This window comes from Trachemys scripta, chromosome 11 (assembly GCF_013100865.1).
Source record: "Trachemys scripta elegans isolate TJP31775 chromosome 11, CAS_Tse_1.0, whole genome shotgun sequence".
Lineage (NCBI taxonomy): Eukaryota > Metazoa > Chordata > Testudines > Emydidae > Trachemys > Trachemys scripta.
This window is the reverse complement of record NC_048308.1, coordinates 42,188,366-42,209,141: the sequence shown is the minus strand read 5'-3', so window position 1 is coordinate 42,209,141 and position 20,776 is coordinate 42,188,366. Positions and strand designations below refer to the sequence as shown.

Genomic DNA, 20,776 nt, shown 5'->3' with positions numbered 1-20,776 from the left:
CAATGGAAAATAAAGGGACACTGTTAACTTAATCACATTCTGGATGAAACTTGTTTATCTACTGCTGTAAGTAATACCTCAATTAATTATAATAAAAGATTAAAGAAAAGTATCCTCTTTTTTCCCCACTTAATTTGAAATTGATAGCACTGTATATAGTCAGTTTCACTGTCTCTTCTTTTTAGTAGGTTTCTCCTGGTTTTTGAGTGGGTCTGTCACAGATTAAAGGGAAGCCCAAACGTTTTTAAAAACAGGAGGATGTGATTATAAAACCACAAAAACTGGCAGAGAGACAGAGGCAGATGAAGCACCTACAACTACCTTTAACTCCCTTTTTGAAACTCACTACATTTCATATCAAAATTGTCCTTTTAAGTATGGTTACATAAAGTAGTTCTGCAGCTTGATGAAATACACAGGAAGATACAAATTACATTAGGGCTAACGTCTATCTAAACCTGCTTTTCATTCTCTGTTTTAAAGAGTAAGAAATGTGTTAGTTTTGTAAGTAGATTGCTTACAATACAGTACATAATTAAAAAAAAATCAAACTGTATTAAATAGGTCATTTGTTTGAATTTACTGAAATGCCAATATTCTTACAAATGTAACATGCCTGTGTACAACATTCATTAAAGAGGCACAATTCCTGTTTTGAGGTGGCACAATAGACATTCTCAGGTATAATTAAAACCTTTGTTAGGACAGTTAGCTACATGCTTTTCTGTAAAAAAGCTTCACAGAATGCACTATCCATAGTGCATATTTAAGATATGGCACATATTGACATTTGTATACTAAAACGCCCACGTATACAAACACAACTGAACACAGTTGTTCTTAAGGCATTAGACACCTTTCTGAAATTACTTCACAGTGAATTTACTAGGTGCCGAAACCTCTGGCAATTTATATTACTTCTCAATTAAATAGCCAGTCTGGTCTGAAGAATTTAGTGAAATTACTCACCTATGAATAATATTAACTACAGAAGATTCACAATCTTCCATGCCACAAATTACAATGTATTAGCAGGTCACAGACAGAGTTTCTGCACCTGTCTGGATCAATAGGAAACAAGGCGAGCCCCGGAAAAAACAGTGGTGGGTGAAGGAAAAGTTTTTGTAAAGAGCCAATTGAAAGTGGAGAAAGTTTTGTGTCAGTTAATGAATCTCTCTTCACTCCCGCTCCTCTGTGCTACCCCACACATAGTTCAGACACAGTGATTATTTTTGAAACATGAACATTTTTAAAGACTGAATTAACTTTTGCAGAGCCCCTGCATTTTCAGATGAATGCACATTCATGTCTTAAAAACACATCCCTCTACTTTATCTCCTGCCCCCAGGGGACTTGGCATCGTTGGAGCCAGGCTATATTAAACTTTGCTTTAAATTATTTTTGCCTCTCAGGCACTCTAAAACTGATTGGAATCAAAGTTGTTTTCAAACAGACTCAGAAAGCATTCTCCATTTGGGTGGACACCAATGAACTCCCAAAGAGTGTTCATTGTGGTTGCCAAATAAAGGCAGTGAGTGGTTTTAAAGTGTCTCTGCAAGGGAAGAGGAGGAGGAGTGGAAACCTAGAGACAAAGAGATTAATACCATCATACCCATTTTAAAGAGAGACTAAAGCCCTTCCTCACTCACACATGCACCCCTATATGGAGGCTAGTGCCAAGCCATGAAAGAGTGATGAGCCTTCACAGCTGACACCAGCAGAAATCCCACACATTCTGTTTCCCATATCAGGTGTTGGTGGTGAAGCTAATCCCATCAATAAACACATATGTCTCCTGTCTGATCCAGAGTGGGGGAAAAGCAGCACAGTAACTAGGCTCAGCAAAGCAGTAGGTGAAATTATTTTATGCTATGTAAACATACAAAATTGGAGCAGGTGAGCAAACAAATTAGCAGCAACTATTTCCCTGATCACCACTATTTAACCAGCGTTATAATATGCACAAGGGAATTAATTCAAGTATTGCACAGCTGTGACACTATTTCATGACAGACAACAGGAAAACACCTAATATTTTTTCAGCACTACTAGTTCAAGAGTAAGACAAACTGAATTTAATCTATTTTCTTTAGTGGCTATTCATAGATAAAGAAAATGGATTTGTACTGTAGCTTTATAAGATACAACAAATTTCTAAGATATCTGGTAAATTTTTTTTGCAAATAGTGGGACAACCTTTCCCTAATTACTTCTGATCTTTCCTGTCATATTAGCGTGAACGTACACACACACAGTCCTTGTCGATGTATCCTAGGGAGGTTTTATGTAAAGTTTCCACCCCCTTTACTACCACCAGTGCAGTTCCACCATTGGTAGCAATGGTGGGAACCCTAATGTAGACAAAGCTACTACTGCAGCTGCTGCTCTTTTAAACAAAGTAACGTTTACATATGCTCTGAGCAGGGTTACAAAATATAGTTCTTAAAAACCAGGGGCCATGGAAACCTTGCCTACATGTGTACTTCTACCGTTACTATCAACTGGAGCTGCACTGGCAATACCAATGGTGGGAATTTCTAACCCATCCCCCAAAAAACAAAACAAAAAACAAACCCATTAGTAGACACATCTGTCTGTCTCCCAAATGCAGGGAACTTTTGAGGGTAAAATTATGTTTAAAACTTACTTGCTTTCACTCTCCATGCTTTGATATCTCCTGAAGGGAGCTTCCAGAGGCAGCAGCCTTTAGGAGAACCCCTAGCAACCTGACCTGCACTGGCCATTACAGATTCCACAAGACGCTGGCTGGACTGAGAAAGAGAAAATCCTATAGTACTTCCACGGGAATATCTGGAAAGGAAGAGCCTTCCCATCACAGAATGTTTAGGATACAAATGGAATGCACACTCATGTAGTTCCCTGCCCTGATGGGGACACTATGGCTCAATGACTTCAAATGATTTTAAAAGCGTTTTTCTGAGGAAATAAATTATACAAACTTGATCTTCTTGAGATTCTCCCCAAAGTACAGACTCACAGAAGAAGGAAGAGGCTCAAGGGAGAGAAGAATTGAACTTTCCAATCTGGAAATGTAACATAGGAGAATTTACATCATAGACACTTCTGCAGAAATACATAATTGGAATCTACTGATTTTGGCAGATTGCTGTAGCAGGTAACGTGCAACTAAGCTCTGCATGATTTGAATCCATGACATACCGCATTCAGTAGGAAGTTCATTGCAGTGTCTGCTAAACCTTTATTAATCATTCATAAATACCGCATATTTTACATATGCTTAATTTGTAACACTCAAATAAAAACCATCAAAATGACCTAAAAGTACATCCCTGTCCATTCAGAGCCTAATATTGGAAGGGTTCAAAACTGAAATAAATAGATAACATTATTTTTGAGATGAAAGGGATAAGAAACTGGAAAGAGGCTGCTTTTAGATTAAAGCCAAATATGAATTAACTAGTTTTTTCACATGTTTTACATATGCCTAAAACCAGAATGGGTGGGTTTGTGAGTTTTTAGCACAATGATATTGTAAGAAATTAACTCATGTTCAAATCAATTCATGTTCAAATTGCATCTCACAGCAAAATACCTATGCAGAAAAAGCTGCCGTCTTGTTAAAAATTGATGGGTCAACAGAAAGAAATGCTGCAAAAACTATGTATTTAAGAGAAATTACTGTTTGGATATAAACAGAAAGCCTATATACTCAACATCAGAGCACAGAACAAACTAAGGTACATTTGCAAAATGTTAACGTAAATACAATGTCCCACTGTGGAAATTAAAACACAAGGATTGTGGATTGTACGTGAGATGCAATTAAAAAAAAAAAATCATGTGAATGGGATGGATACCTCTTTGTAGTGCAGGCCACGATAATTTAAAACATCTTAATGTTTTTAAAAATCAACTATTTCTATTGAGTTGATAAAATGCCTTCATATTTTTAAAATCACTTTCCAATTATTTCAAAAATAAAACCTACAAACCAAGGAAGCATTTATAATTGTCTAATTAAGTAGTCAGAGTATGTCTAAATGGCAGCTGGGAACGTGCCCAGATACATGGGAACATAGACAGATACACGCTAGTTGTGTTTGAACTAGCTTGCTAACAATAGTGGCACAGGCTAAGTGACTGAGTACAAGTGTGCCTGTCCCCTTGGGTCCAAGCTCAGATGACTAGCCTGTGCCACAACGTCCATGCTACTATTTTTAGTTCATTGGCTCTAGCGGAGTAAGCACGTATCTGTCTAACCCGGCTGGGAGGGATGCTCCCAGCTGCAGAGTAGAGATGTACCTCATAACAAAGACAAGCAGGCAGGATTTGTCTGCTATCTTTAATTCATTAATATTCAAAGTCAATAGCACTGCTCACATAGGTAAGGCTATCTCTACGCTGCAGTATGGACTACCAAGGCATGAGCTGCCACGCACACCAGAATGTTGTGCTCTAGCTGCCCAATGTGGATGCTGCTGGGGCAAACTAAATGGTATCTAGTTCGCACTAACATAGTCCTGTTTGAAGAGAAGTACATAAATACAAACTAGGTACCTTTTAGTTCACACCAGCACCATCCACATCAGGCAGCTAGAGTGCAACATTTTGGTGCGTGCTGCAGTTCATATCTCTGTAGACTGCCCTACGGCACAGTATAGACAAGCCCTAAAGTTACTCATGTGTATTCATAGGACTGGGGCCTTGACCACGTAATAGGGTGACCAGATGTCCCGATTTTATAGGGACAGTCCCGATTTTTGGAACTTTTTCCTATATAGGCACCTATTACCCCCCACCCCCTGTTCCGATTTTTCACACTTGCTGTCTGGTCACCCTACCACTTAATGAGGAAAGCCTGTTTTGTGGACTGATCTTACAGTCCTTTTTCAGACAACACGAACTAAATCAAAGGAGAGTTGTGCCCAAGGACAGATTGCAGGAAGGAAGTTCTTTACATTTGTGGTGTCCATTACTAAAAAATGGGCTGCTATAAATTATTTTAAAATTTTTTAGTAGTTTTAGTAGGACTTCACAAATCTGCCCTCTGCTCGTCTATAGACTTTAGTAGTCACACAAAATACAGTGTGCTATTCTCACTCCTCAGCAAAGATTTAATAGCAGATTCTGTAGAGACGTCTTGTATTATTAAAAATTCCTTATTTTAACAAACTATTCTATAGCACATTAAGAATTCTGATCAATGACAACTGTCAAAATAAAAAAAGAATATTTTGTGATGCATTATTCTTGGGGCCTTTTTTTTTTTATTGTGTGTTCATCTCCTTGCTCATTCCTAACATTCGGTAATTTGCAATCAGTGTCCCTATTATTAATGGGAATCAGAGAGATTTTAGTATGCCATACACTGGTTTTGTGCTAATTTTTTTAAATGATTTTTTCCTTTGTGAATTATATAGTGATTATAATTAAACAAAATTAGGTCAGTGATAGCACCTGTAGGGTTCATAAAATGTAACTTTGCCTTACGAAGAATGGCATTAATGAAAAATTGAGACATTTTTCCAAACTTGGTGCCTGAAGTTATGCACTTAAATTAAAATCTGATTTTCAAAGGTACTGAACACACAAAACTTCTGTTCCTGCTAATCATACTATCGGTTATACACACTCAACTCAGATCAATGTCAGTGGAAGCTCCATACACAGACTGGGGACATTATATGCCCAAGTGATTAATATGACAATATTTAAGTAAAGTGACAAAGAATGGTTCATTACTATTTTGGACACTATGGGCCAAATTCATCCATGGTGTAATTCTACTGAGGTGACTGGGATTATGTTAGCACAATGAGATTGAAGAGAGGTTATATAAATAGATGGAATATGCAATCTTGCAACGATGAACAGTTCACCATTACTCCACGCTTCTTTCTTTAAAAGTAAAAATAATATGTGAATGACTACAAGATAAAAAACTATTCTTCGTCAAAACCGCCTAGACAAATAGCTTATATCTCAAGCACTCATAGGAAAACAAAATGCTAAAAGAGGAACTATTACATTGACGTATAAATGAAAGAGCCCCATCCTGAGTAGTGTTGAATGCCTTCAACTCCCACTGAAGCCTCAGCACCCCGAGGATCAGAATCCAAGTTTCCCAGTTGTTTTTACTTTCTACATGGTAAAGTTATATTTTCTCTCTTTAAGGCTCTTTTAAAATCCTCATTGACATTCTAATTAGTGATGAGCAAACCTCAAGACAGAGACAGCCTGAGCATTTTTTGATCACACCTGCACATTTTAATTTTGCTAAGCCTCTCCAACCACAACACAATGAATTCCTATCCATCACTGTCCACCCCCTGTGCACAATGCTAATTTCCAGATTATGGGTAGGGTGAGCCAAGTGGTTCTTTGAGATATGCCTCAGATATAAAGGATGCATTTTACATGACATAAAAAGTGTGTGTATGTGTGTGTTTTGTTTGGTCTCCTTAGTCTTCTGCTGCAGAAGTGGAACCTATTGTTTGATCCTTTCAACCTGAGTGATCAGTTTACCTAGTTTTATAGTTTCATTTGAAACAGACTTTTAAAACGAAAGCTGAGACTCACCTTTACATTTCTAGTGTCTACACTAAGGAGAGATCACAGCCTTCTGAGGGACCCACAGACCTCAACAGATTCTCAGATTCGGAAAGATTTGGATGAGCACTATGATATCTGGGTGTTTATCTGAACTTTTTGAGAGAAGCTGAATGTACTGAGATTCCTGCTCATCTCCAGCTGCTGTAAAAAGTCTCAGGCCAGACCCAAACATCCTACTTATACCTTTAATTTACTCTTTGCAAACTGGACCCCATCAAACCGCATTACATTGCTATAGGGCTTATTCTCATTGTCTCTATGACCTGTTCATTCTCAATTTCCCTTTAACCAGCTTCTCTTTCCTTTACCATTTTAGACTTCCCTATTATCTTTGCCCTTGATGTAAATCTTGCTGTCAGCTGCTAATGTGATCCTAGACTCTACACTGCTTTTCTCTGGCATGGATTGTATTCTGAAGCACTTCAGGCAAACACTATGGACCCCAAGATCACAGTATCACAGTATTACGAAACACTGAAGGCACTACTAGTAGCATGAAAACTAGATGAGCATTTAAGGATGGAGAGGAGGTAGGGGGGCTAGCAGAATAGGTGTGTGGGAAGGGAAACAATTTATTCAGGCAGACATATGGCCTGAAGTACAGACTAGGATAATAGTGAAGTAAGGGGAAAGATGGGTAGGTGAGAAAAAAAATCATGAACAGCTAAGACAGAAGAGAGAGGAAGGCAATATTTCTGGATAGTTTAATATTTTCTTTGGAACTAGTCCTCCAAGCCCTAATGTAAACTCTTATCAGCAGTGTTTCTTACTGGAAATTCTTCATAATTTAATCTTCATATTCTTTATGCATCAATATTTTACTGCTGCTAGCATGGCAGTAAGTGGAGTTCATTACTAGCTAGTTACTATGGCATACATTTCTTCGGTAAAGCAGAAGCATGAATTGAGGAAAACACAAGGTAATATACCTTCTTCTTCGAGTGCTGGTCCCTACATGGATTCCAAATGTGGGTGTGCATGTGAGCCATGCGCTGGAGCCAAAAGATTCTGTAGCAGCGTCCATTGACCTGCGCATGTATTGTACGTCCACCTCATGTTTGCAGCTGAGGCTACAACAGGCTGTGCAGTTCGACACTGTTTCACTTCTCTCTTACTGCCGCATGGCGAGAGTCAGAACCCCTGTCCATTCACACTCTCAGCTTCGTGAGAGAGTGATTTCTTCTCTGTTTGCTACTTGTAGATATTTGTATATAGTTGCTCATAGTGTTACCTAGTTGTACTCAGTGGTGGATTAACACAAAGGCCCATGGGGCTCAAGCCCAGGGGCCCAGCCAATTTGGGGGCCCCCAGAAAAATCTTTATAATAGATTCATCAATACTGCTATAATCCAGAATCTAATTAGTGATTTTTTTTCTTGTTGCTTTCCTGGGTTTTTTCCCCTTTTTTTAAAAAAAAGTAATTTTTTATGTAGTTTGTTGTTGTAAATCAAGTATCATATTACAACTCAGGCACTGTAAGTAAATATATTTAAATATATTGTGGGGTATCTATACCGTATTCAAAGAGCTTCTATTTTTCAGTGCCTAAAAATTTGTTTCTTTTTAGCTGTTTTTGAATTTTAAGTACATAAGCTAAAATATTTTTCCAGGGTTTTTGCTTTTAAATGTACTGTAATATGTATGATTCTTTTTCAGTTACTTCTCAACAAACTTTGAGACACTCCTGTTGCAATATGCAAATGACTTGCTGCATGATTGGTCAGATGCCAACAGTTTCCGTTAGAATTGACAGACAGTAAAAAAGAATCTTACCGCCACTGTATTTGTTTATGAAACCCACAGTATGGATCGGTGTCACTTAAGGAGGAGTGCTAGGAGAAAGCTGAAACAAGCAAAGGAGGTTAAAGAAGTTGCTTTGCTACAAAAGATACCGACAATAAATCAATACTTCAAGGAGAAAGAGAGAGAGAAAGGAGAAACAGCGGATAAAGAGGACAAGGTTGGTTTGGCGGACACTACTGCTGGCAGTGGTAGCCTTGGCCTTCAAGAGGAGAAAACTATAGATCAGGACCTGCCGGGGGCAGGCAAGCCAGGTCTGAGTTATACTGGTGAGACAAATGCAATACAAGCAGATGAATTTAGCAACGATCTTGCATTGTGGAATAACATTGATGAAAGTTTCAGGAGTTTTTTGGATTGCTATGGGTTCAGCTGCTTCTTGTCAAAACAAAAACATTAAAAAAATTCTCTGCTTCTGCGCGGGTGATTGGCCAGAAGACATGTTGGCTATCTGAAGATCTATTCTCTTGTCGGCTGCACAACAGTGAATCTGTTATGTGAGACTGGCTTATTTACTCACTGGAAATGTTTACTGCTTTGACTGCAAACTTCTTTCAATCAAAACACATGCCTTTATCGAATGATTGAGTGATTGGAAACACCCTGAACGTTTTTCTGAACATGAGAAAAGCTTGGACCACTGAAATTGTATGCTGGCATGGATACGGCATGCAAAGGCAACAGGTACAGTTGATGTGGGCCTAGGTCAGCAGTTTCAGGCAGAATGTCAGTACCGGAGAGATGTCCTTTAAGCATGTTGTAGTGGTTATTAAGTTCCTAAGTGAGCATGGACTCACGTTCCATGGTCACAATGGCATAACTTTGGGACACTGTTCTTAAAAGGGTTTAAAATGACCAGCTTGCAGTTACAGAAAAGCGACTGAATACAGTAGTTCAGTTACTGCAATCACTAGAATTATTTGTGGCTTCTCTACAAGAAGAATTTGAGAATTTTGAAAATGCTGCTAAAAACACACGCAAGACTCTTTCACAGAAATATCCAAGTGATCTGACTCATTCTCAAAAACAAAAACAGTTAGCAGATGACTGGGGAGAACCTGAGGTTTTATTTGAGGGAAGTCAAAAGTTTCACACAGAGACTTTTTCTGTTGTAATCAATCAGTTATTAAACTTGTCTTCATCGCCAACTGGATGCCTGCCTATAGGTTGTTGAACGACCGCTTTGGAGTACTATTTGAAAACAACTTGCTGGACATTTTTGACATTCACAAGTGTGCAGCTGAACTTGCTGCAGTTTACCCCAATGACTTGCAACAAAATTTTCCCAATGAACTCATACAGTTCAAATTCTTTGTACAAATGAAAGTTTTAAGGCAAAGCAACATTCAATCGACATTCCCTAATGTGAATGTTGCTCTCAGAATTTTCCTGACCCTACCAGTTACAAATTGTGAAGGAGAATGTACATTTTCAAAGATGGCAAGGATAAAAAATGAACTGAGATCAACAATGCACTAAAAGGATCTGAATGCATTATCTCTAATGGCAGTTGAGTCAGAACTGGTTTGACAAATGGACTGTGACGACATTATACATGATTTTTTTCCCCTCAAAACTCGCAAGAAAACGATCATTTAAAAGGTAAGACATCTTATATCATGTTTTATTTATTTGTATTTTTGGTTACATAATGTGATAGTATTATTAAAATGTAAATTTAATGGGCATATAAAAGAGAGACATTTACAGTACATTGAGTATAGCACATTTTTTCCACTGCTATATAAAGATGTTCCTGGGATTGACACGCAAAGTCTGCCTGTAATTAGTTTGCTAAGCTTCTCTCAGTTTAATAGATGCTGATAAAAGGGATCTTTGATGGGATAAAAGTCACAGAATCAAAATAATAACAAAATGCAATCTCTTTAAAAGGAATGTGAAACTTTAAGGACATGCATACTAAATCAAAAAATAATCAATCCGAAAATGTGAAATAATAAATGGATTACAGAGGGTTTGTTTAAATAATTACTCAAATAAATATAGTATTTTGTTGTTTAATGTTTCAGGCCTGATAAACAATTGACATGTATAGTGTGTTGTTTAATTTAATTAAGATAAGATATTGGTGAACTTGTATTAGAGACTATTGGTTTGGCCTGTATGTTTTTCTTATAGTTTAGCACTGTGAGCAATGTAAAAAAATGTTTTAATGTTCCATTGCTACTATAATAATGGGGAGGAGATTCACAGGTGTTAATAGTTCTTAAATAAGAGTCTACAAGATCACTAAAATATTTACATTATTTCATTTTGAGTTATTTTACATATATGTTACCATATTCATTTTCTATGTAGAAAAATTGAGCAGTTAATTTAGGCATACTGAATTGGGATATGACTTACTTTATTATTAATGCAGTGTGTAAACACTGAATGGAGTCTTTGTATTAATGCATTTTGATACATTCGTGTTTTTAATGTGGTGTGGAGGACCCAAATGTTCTTTGTGCCCAGGGCCCCAATAAAGCTTAATCCGCCTCCGGTTGTAGCTTCCAGTTCATAAATACTTGGTGTCGTTTTCTTTCTTTGCCCCCAGAGGCGGAGGGAACCCCAAATGGAACAATGCCCCAGAATCCAGGCTTCAAGAACTGTGCCTCCTGCCCGCACTCATTTTCACCAGGGCTGTACTGCTCAGGGCGGCCCACATCGCCAACCAATGTGCAATCTGTAAATCCTTCCTGCCACGGATGCAGGAGGCCCAAGAACTTTGACTTCAGGAGTTCCTCATGGAGGAGACCATGCGCCCGTGGGTGTGCCCATAGGAGACCGGCGAAACCGCCGATGCACCGCCTGTCACAGACAGACAGCGCTACACTGAGCCTCTCTCAGGCACAGATCCCAATGGTACCGAGAACGCCAGACAAGCCAGCCATGAGCAGAAGAAACAGGGTCAAGGGCATAAGGGCAGATCCCTGTCCAGGACTGCCCAAAAATGCAGCATTGCCTCCCCAAGCAGTGCCAGCTCGGACAAGAAGTCACATGTCGACCCGGCTGCTCCAGCTCCCAAGCTCCCCCAGCTCAAGGGTAAGGACAAGCACCTGTGGAAGCCGATGTACAAGCGCCGGCTCTGATTACTGCACTGGCACCTGCACGTCTACTGCCTGTACCTCCTATGCCGCCTGGATGCTCGGGATCATCCCATGCAACTCCTCGTATTCCTAGCCGCCTTAAGCCGCTGGTGTCTACTGAAGAACTGCTGCTCCTGTACCCTGGTTCTCCCCTGCTTCCTGGACCACTGACCATCTCCGTCCTGCCTGGCAGACGAACCATTATTGCTGCTGCTGGAGTGGTGTATCCCTTTTCCCCACCTCGACCCTCTGTTACCAATGGCACCACCCATTGCCAGAACCATCCTCCAAGTTCGAGGGCTTCATTCTCGCGGGCCCTCCAACAGAATTCAGAGTCATGGCACAGACCTCCTCACTCACCCCGGCTTACGACCCTGGTGCAAACCACCCATGCTCGGAGACCTTTACTACTGGGCACCTTAAGATTCTTGCCAAGCATGCCCTGTCTTGTCTGTGGCTTTGTATCAGCTGTCCCCAGTGTGCCCTCTGGCGCCCTCTGTGTATGAGAAGGAGGAAGGAGAGATGGAACTGGTACTGCCAGTTCTAACAGTGGCCTGTTCCTTCCCAGATGAGGCGCTCAATCTGACCTCTCTGTCCCCACCAGATGACCACCGCCAACATCAGGAGCTATTACACTTGCACTCCCATTGGAGGAGGTCCAGGACACCCAGCACCAAAAGCTGGACATCCTCCAACCCCAGGGACCCTCATGGATGGCTCTCCCCATTAACAAGGCTATCCTGCAACCGGCTCAGACGGTATGACATACCTCTGCCTCCTGTGCCCCCGCCCCGAAGAGGGCAGAGAGATGGTACTTCGTCCCCACCAAAGGCATGGAGTTTCTCTTTACTCACCCACACCCAACTCCTTGGTGGTCTGGTTGGTGGCTCTCAACATGAAGGACGCCTATTTCCACATCGATATTCACCCACCCCATTGAAAGTTCCTCCGCTTCACACTGGGGCACAACCCCTACCAATTCCAAGTCCTGCCTTTCGGCACAGCAATGGCTCCACATATATTCACCAAAGTCTTCACTGTCATAGCAACACAGATGTGCAGTCTCGGCTACTCTGGTTTCCCTTACCTGGATGAATGGCTCCTTGTAGCACTCTCCCACCCCTGCCTACTCTCCACCATCCTCACTCTCCATCCATCTCTCAGGGTCTGCTTCAACAAGGAGAAGTCAGTTCTTATCCCTACCCAGACGATCGACTTTACTGGGGCATGGCTCGACTCCATCTCAGCATGGGCCTTCCTTCCGGCGGACCACTTCATTACCATCGTGAATCAAACTGCTGGGCTGCGCTGCAACCCCCGCATCACTATCCACTGCTGCCTCCCCCTTCTTGGACATCTGACAGTGTGCACTTCAGTCATGCCACATGCCTGTCTTCACATGCGTTGCCTTCAGCTTGGCTCCTCTCAGTCTACAGACCACAATGTGACCACCTGGACAGCAAGATCCTGATTCCCCAGCTGGCACTGCTGTCCTTTATCTGGTGGACCGACTCTACCCACCTGCTGGTCAGTACTCCTTCAAGCCACCCACACCACAAACCATGCTCACAACAGATGCCTCCCTCACGGGTGGGGGTGCTCTCTAGGCAGCCACTCTGCGCAGGGCATCTGGATGCCTCGAGAAACAAGGATGCACGTAAATCTCATAGAACTGCGGGCAGTCTCTCTCACCTACCAGACATTTCTTCCCCACATACAGGCCAAACACATCTAAATGCTCTCTGACAACATTGCAGTGGTGGTCTACATCAACAAACAGGCAGCGCCAGAACTCCCTCCCTCTGTTCAGAGTCCATCCATCTCTCGAACTAGGGCATCAAACATCAGGTCACACTCCAGGCTATGTATCTCCCTGGCACCCATCAATGCGCTCAGTAGGATTCTCTGCCTGAACCATGAGTGGGAACTGCACGACAACATCCTGTGGTACCTTTCCCACAAGTGGGGCACACCACAATGGGATCTCTCCGCCACTCGTGAGAATCACAAACTTCCGCTTTACTGTTCCAGGGGAGCTGTGGGGGAGGACTCGCAGGGCGATGCCCTTCTCCTCCCTGGATGGACTCTCTCCACTCCGCCTTTCCTCTCATATCCCCCTCCCACAAATCCTATGCAAGATTTGCCAGGATCGAGCCCTGCTTTGGCCCTGCCAGTTTTGGTTCATGGACCTCCTGAACCTCTCCACCCGAACACCACTCCGCCTCCACACACTACCAGATCTCCTCACACAGGACCGGGGCCAACTCTGACATCCCAAACCTGGCCCTCTTCACCTCACAGCTTGGTTTTTGGATGGAGTTTGGAGATAGACAGAGCATACTCCATCTCTGTGTGATGTATCCTCACCCAAAGAAACCGGGAATCCACCAGGACCTGCTTGTGATGTTATTGACATGAACTGTGACCGTATAGATCATTGTTGCAACCAAGGTCCTATAGTTGTACCAAACCTTGTACAAAGGAGGTCAAGTTGTACCAAACCTTGTACAAAGGTTGTAATTTGCTGGTTATGATTATGCTGATATTACCTCTTACACCTCCTCCAGCTGCTTCTCTCAAGCCTCCATCACCTCTTTCTTCTCTGGGTTTGACCCTCATCCATACCCCAAACTCAGCTGAGGTGAGCTGAACAGGCTGGATTTGAATCTTGTTACATATAGCTTGACATTCCTCAAGCTAAAAACTGTTGCCACACTGTTCGGATTCAGAGTCAGACAGCTTGCCTTCCTCACTGGAGAAGGGGCTGAGGGAGGAGGAAGAGGAGTCAAAGGACTCATATCTACTGGATTTTTTGTCCTTTTTCTTTCCCTTTCATGACTTTTTAACCTTTTTAGTGCACTGTGGGAGTGTTGAAGCTCTGCTGCGGCTTTGGTGAGGCCTTTTGTGGCTTACCTTTCTCAGGGTCTGAAGCCATCTCAAGAGGTCTTCCTCATAATCCTCCCCTATTGGGTACCATTTCCCGGGGGAAGGAGGGAATTCTTGTCCAACCCTTCCTGGTTAGCTTGGGAGGAAGGGCCCTGCTTCTTTCCCCAAGTGCTCAGGATCCACTTTAAGAACTGGATGGAGGGACTGGTGGCCCTGCAAGCGTCTCCTCTTTGTTCTGCAAGAGTCTTCTGTTACTTATCCCTGAGTCAAGTGGTCAGGGTCCTCCTTGCTTTTAGAGCTTCTCCCTGCTCTGCACTGGGGGTTCTGGTATATTTTTCCTCAGTTGAAGCCACAGTTGCCTTGGTGGGAAGAAGACCCCTAGCTTTTTGATTAGTAGCCCTCGGCCCTAACGAAATTAGGGTTGGTTGGCTGGGTGCAAGCTGGGCACAACTCACTGTCTGCCGAGCCTGGGAAGGCTGCCTTACAAACAGAGCACTGCTTGGCTTTAACCCTGTGTTTTCTTGTTGTTCTGCCATGCTTACAGAGTGGCAGAAGAGCCAACAGGGAAACGCTGCAGTGGATGCTCAGAGAAGGTTAAACTACTGAAGATGTAACTGACGCAGGAAGGAGGAGGAAGGGGGGGCAAGAGAACACTGCTCCCCACTGCCCCAAAACTGGGCAGAAACAACTCAAATTGAAAGGTAAGGGTGAGAGCAAGAGAAACCAACACCATCTGCTGCCATGGAGGCAGAGAATCTGGCGGTAAGAAGGAGCAGAGGGATCCTGTCCAGAGCATGAGGCACCAAAACACTGATCTGCCTCCACGAAGCTGCAGAGAGAGGAGAGAAGCCCAGATGTCCAGAATTGTGGAAAATGCTGAGCTGCAGAAAAAGTAAATATAACATGTATATGCAAAAAGATTTGAGACATGTGTACAGATGTGAGATGTGTACACACAGAAGTGTCATCAGGGCATTCAGAAGATGTATACAGGTAAATGTAATTTACTTAAACACCAGATGCATTAATAGAAGACTAGATCCTATAGTATGGAATACAATTTTTTATCTAATAAAACTTTCTTTGATAATATTTGCCCTCTGCAGTTATGCATTTCAGTCATTTTTTCAGATAGAAAGTGCCTAGCCTCCTTCCATAGACATGTAACTGTGGCATAAAAACATTTAAGAGTCCTGTTTCTTAATCAAAAGCATTTTATGAAAAGCTAAAAATTAATTTTGCATAAAAGCTATTTTGACAAAAAGCCATTAACCCAGCATGCATGAGTGCTTCTACTCCTCCCCCAAACAAATTCAGCTAAGAAATTCAAGTTGGGAGTGGGCACAAACAGACCAGTAAAGTATACAGTGTGCATGATAGAAAGTGCCTGTTATGTTTATAGTGCTGTCCCGCTTCTGGAGAGAAAACCTCTTATGAAATCTTTCTGTGTTTCTAACACTGTTGCAAAGCTACAGGGAATTCTAATTGTATAAACAGTTATGGGGAAATGTGAGAAAGTGTGAGGCTATGTCAAATCAGTGGCACATATGATAAATACATCACAGCATTAGGCATGTTGGATATGAATTTTCTGACTAGCAACCCAGATGCATTTACCAAAACTGTCACAAAGTTAGCTAGTTTTCCTGTTTGATTACACAACCAGCTTCGCAAAGCTAAAGCATGTACAGCAGGTCACTTTACCTTCTCATCCATTTAGGTGGATTTTATTTTTAATAATACATGATCGCCAATATTTAGAATATGAATAAAATCTGCTGCTCACACAAGCCTAAGAATACATATTTTAAAATGACTTATTGGATACCTTCATGTTTTGTTTAAGGCATGAACAATGGCATATGAATGGGAACAGCTTCCAGAAAAGCATTGTGTCTTTTTGACAAGGCCAGTCCAAGCACATCACACTAAAGGACTAGCCTCAAGCCGGAAATGATAGACTGTTGTAACACAAGAGTTTTTAACAAAACAAGTTAAAACAAAATGTTTTTTTTCTTTCATTTTGTTTGTTTGTTGTTACTCTCAATGTCTGTTTTAAGCACCAGTTGCAGTTTTGTGTATTACAACCTCTTCCGAGCAACTTTGGATAATGAATCTGCTTCCTTTGTTTTGCATTTTTAATACATGAAACTTTAAAGGTTATTTTTAAATGGCTGCTGCAAAATAAAAAGGATCCAAAAGTGGTCAGGGATCTGGGTCTAATGCACTTTCGAAAGTCCATTATAAAGATGAATATAAAAGCGAATGGTAGGTTTTCTGTAGACCCACAAACCACACTTAGCTATAAGAAACATATTGTGCATAGTTATTTTTTTCTTCAGAGAGTGATATGTTTACTAGATCTACATTCTCAGTTTACCAGAGTATGGGGGTTTCTACTTTACTAAAGCCAGGATCCTTTCGCAGTTCCCAATAGGTGTCATTAGAAACCCAGCTCTCTCTTTGATTGGCATCGATAACTTTTCTGCAAAAGCAAAAGCAAAAAAAAAAAAAAAAGACAAAGAAACCCAGATGAAAATGGTCTTAATAAAGGTTTGATTTACTATTTTAAAAGGATACAGCATAAACATCAGAGATTTAAAAATAAAACAATTGCATAACCGGTGTTAAAAGTGAAGGCATTTTAGAACTTCTAAGGATCCAATTCTACCATCTGATTCATACAACCCTGCACCCATGTGAAGCCCTGTTGACTTCAATGGACTCTGCGTGTGTGTCTGGGTCCAACCATGTAGACCAGATTGCAAGATGGGAGCCTAATTTACTTCCACCATTTATGCTGTTTGTTTCCTTTCTGCATTTTACTCATTTTCTACAATAAAATTATGTCAATCAGTTTCACCAGTTAAGGGAATGTTTTAATTAAAACAAACAAAAAAGCCACACTACCTTTCCCCACGAAAACAAAACAAAAGCCAGAGTAATTACAATTTGAAAAACTACCTTAAAAATTCTGTTCAAGTTGTTCTTTCCACCACCACCACTTTTTTTTTTTTTTTTTTTTAAATACACAGCTAAATTTAGGACAAAAATGAGTTGACACATTCCCTTTGGAATTTCCTTCTCCACTATTAAACTTGAGGCACATTGGCAGGGTGATAGGAAGAAAATTTGTAAGGCTATTGCCCACGTTTTACTTCTCTTGTGGACTAACAGGGAACGTTGGCTTCCTAGTTTGGTTAGTCAGTATCCAATTCATTTAAAAATATGTTAAAATTGCCTCAGACAGGGGTCAGCGTTCTGAAAATATTTCTTGAAATTGGATTGTTTCCATCTTTTCACTTCTTTATTACACTACTCTGGGCCTGCCTATTTAAGAGGCAGATGCCCTCTGCGTTGTCCTCTTATGTTGATGGCTGCACAGAAAACAAATTATAGACTTATTACTGAAATCACTTTACTCACTTAAAAAATTTTGGTTTGTATTCAATGTTGTTCTCCTCCATGTTCCGCCTTCGACTTCTCTGGAGTTCCTCTATTCTTTGCTTTTCTGTGGCTGCTGCTTCTACATTTCCCTCTTCCAAAAGTCTATACAGATAACAATGGATCTTTTAGTAAATATACAATCTCATCTTCTGTAAAAGCATATTCTGTAACAACATTGCCAGAAAAACATTCGTCCCAGAAAACAAGGCCAGCAGCCTTGAAAAGCTCTTTGTCCTTGAAAAGAGCTACTGAGTTCTATGCACCTGCTTTAAGGCCAGAGCCCATTAAAAAAGAAATAGTAAAATTATTTAATTTATACTCCGGAGTCTGAAATATAATTTCTTAGTCTTGTTTACATTTTCAGCTCCTCAGAGCAAGCCTTCTACTCTCTGTACAAACACCAGGATAGGATCCTTCCCTAGCATGCAAGAGAATGCTAAGAAACAAGAATCGCTGATATGCTGGCTCACCATCTACACATGCATGAGCTATAGAAAGGCATGTGCATCTCTCCAGCTATCATATGATACTGCCAACAGCAAGTACTACCAATGGGCATACGTTGCTTCTATTCATGGGAGTAGGAAAGGACATGCCAGAGCATGTATTTGCTGGAAATTTCTGGAATTCTGCCTCTGCCAGAAGAATTCCCATAGCACCAGGATCTCTATATGTTTCCCTTTCCTGAGCTGGATAAGCCAAGCTTTTGGCTTACCGTAATATTTAATATTTTCTTTTCTAGCAGAATCTAAGGCATAGCACATATTATAGTGCAGATCTGGGCAAAATTCAATGCTGGGGTTCAAACTCTGCCATAAAACAATCATAAATATTAAACATATAAATGAGCTTTCTTGCCTCTGATCTGGCCTGAATCGTGCATCTGTTGTTGGAAGAATCTCTTTCAATACAGGATCTAACTCATTGAGTTCAATAGCAAACCTTGTAAAGCCATAATAACGTTCATAGTGGGTTGGCATGGATCCTGTATAAACATATTTGAGAAAGAAAATGCTTATTTTACTATTTTTATAAACACATACATAGAGCCCAATGAATTAATAAAGCTATAACAGCCAATAAAATATTTATACATTCTAATTCCTTTATTTGATATAATTTTAAAGTGTATCAAATATTATTTTCTAGGTAAAACATCTTTCATTTAATATTAATGGTACTTTATTACACAGTAAAGAGTTATTTACATAACAGATCAAGACTTTTAAAATCTTTCTTTGCTTTTAGGAAATATCTGAAATATTGCTTCTTTCAAGTTAAAAATAAACCAGTCTCCACAAAAGCAAATGTATCGAGTCTCCCTCCAAATGTTGGTACCTAAACAGGTTCATAGGGCGTGATTCACCATTTCCCTACATCTCCTCTCCCCCAGTGCAAAGTGGGTGTAAAATGCCATCAAATTAGAATAGGGACTGTTATATACCCTGTGATGTTCTCTGATAAAAGATGATCATGTAGATCACTGCTGCCATCACTCTTATATAATTGCAACAAATCTTGTACAAAATGTGGCATTTAAGATGCCTATGGAAAGGTTATGATTCACTGAAATGATTATGCTATCTTTATGCATATATCATTTTTGTATTTCAAGTTATGCGTATTGGCTCTATACCTGGATTTCTCATATTTTTGGTCCTGGGGTAACACCCACAAGGTATTTAGCTTGCACATCTTGAAGGGACTATTCAAATTAAGTGGCTCAACAAGGAACACTTAACTCACAATGGACCATGGGAGATACCTATCTATACTCAATGGACTTTCCTGCTATGACTAAGCGAAATTATGCAGGCATATGTGACTTGCCCAGGTGACTCCAAACTCCACCTTTTATCCAATTTTCCACTAGATGTGCTAAGGGCTTTGTTAAGAACATAAGAATGGCCATACTGGGTCAGACCAAAGATCCATCCAGCCCAGTATCCTGTCTGCCAACAGTGGCCAATGCCAGGTGCCTCAGAGGGAGTGAACCTAACAGGTAATGATCAAGTGATCTCTCTCCATCCATCTCTACCCTCTGACAAATAGAGGCTAGAGACACCATTCCTTTGTTTGATACAATGGATTTCCCTCCACACAGCAGAAGCTATAAAAGGCCCTGGAAACATCTCCATTTTGCCTCTTTCCTGCTCCAGCCTCTTTCCTGCTCAAACCTCTGAACTATGAACTTATACTAATGGGAGCATTCTAACCAAGGGACAGAGGTCCTTCCAATGATTTGGAAGCAACCAGAGACTTGACTTAAGCCAGCAGTTTATTCCATCACTGCTACAAGCCTGAACCAAGAACTTTGCAATTACTATACGTATTTGATTCCTTTAACCAATTTTAACTCTCACCTTTCTTTTTCTTTTTATGAATAAACCTTTAGATTTCAGATACTAAAATCAGCGTGTTTATTGGGTAAGATCTGAGTTATATATTGACTAGGGTGTGTGGCTGGTCCTTTGGGATTGGAAGAACCTTTCATTTGATGAAACTGGTTGCAAGGAACCACTCATCATTAAGTCTAGTGTTTTTGGTGGTGATACAAGGACTGGAATGCCTAAGGAAACTGCTGTTTTGACTTCTTGTTAGCTAGTGTGGTGAAACAGAAGTTTACTTTTATTGCTGGGTTGGTATATCTTAAGGGAAAATAACCAGCAGTTTTGGGGTGTATCTGCCCTATTTCTCAGCAGTTTGTCCTGAATTTGGTATTCTCAGTTGTGACCCACAAAGGCACGGCTACACACCCACTTTGCTCTAGAGTAGGGAGGTGCATGATAATGGTGGTTTGAACCCACATTGTCTCTTTAAGCAAGTAAGCAATTTTTAAGAAACATAAGTCAATGGGAACCACAAGTGCTCACTATATTTGAAAACCAGACCATTAGGGCAATAAGGGATTGACACAACCAACCTGTTTCTCCTTTCACTAATACTGGTTTTACACC

At 40.7% G+C, this 20,776-nt stretch overlaps 1 protein-coding gene across 3 annotated transcripts in view; it reads right to left on the bottom strand.

The window, feature by feature from the left end:
- Nucleotides 1-2,529: 2,529 nt before the first annotated feature.
- Nucleotides 2,530-20,776, bottom strand: part of OSBPL6 (oxysterol binding protein like 6) — a 202,580-nt gene continuing 184,333 nt past the window's right edge. For 2 of the 3 annotated variants that reach the window (XM_034785285.1, XM_034785286.1), the window contains 3 exons: nucleotides 18,678-18,804; nucleotides 17,799-17,921; nucleotides 16,086-16,857 (listed from right to left, as the gene is read on the bottom strand). In XM_034785285.1, the coding sequence (XP_034641176.1) occupies nucleotides 16,749-16,857; nucleotides 17,799-17,921; nucleotides 18,678-18,804 (359 nt within the window). In that variant the 3' untranslated portion in view covers nucleotides 16,086-16,748. Of the gene's footprint in view, nucleotides 3,045-16,085; nucleotides 16,858-17,798; nucleotides 17,922-18,677; nucleotides 18,805-20,776 lie in introns of those variants that run through there. The other variant, XM_034785284.1, reaches the window with a different exon arrangement.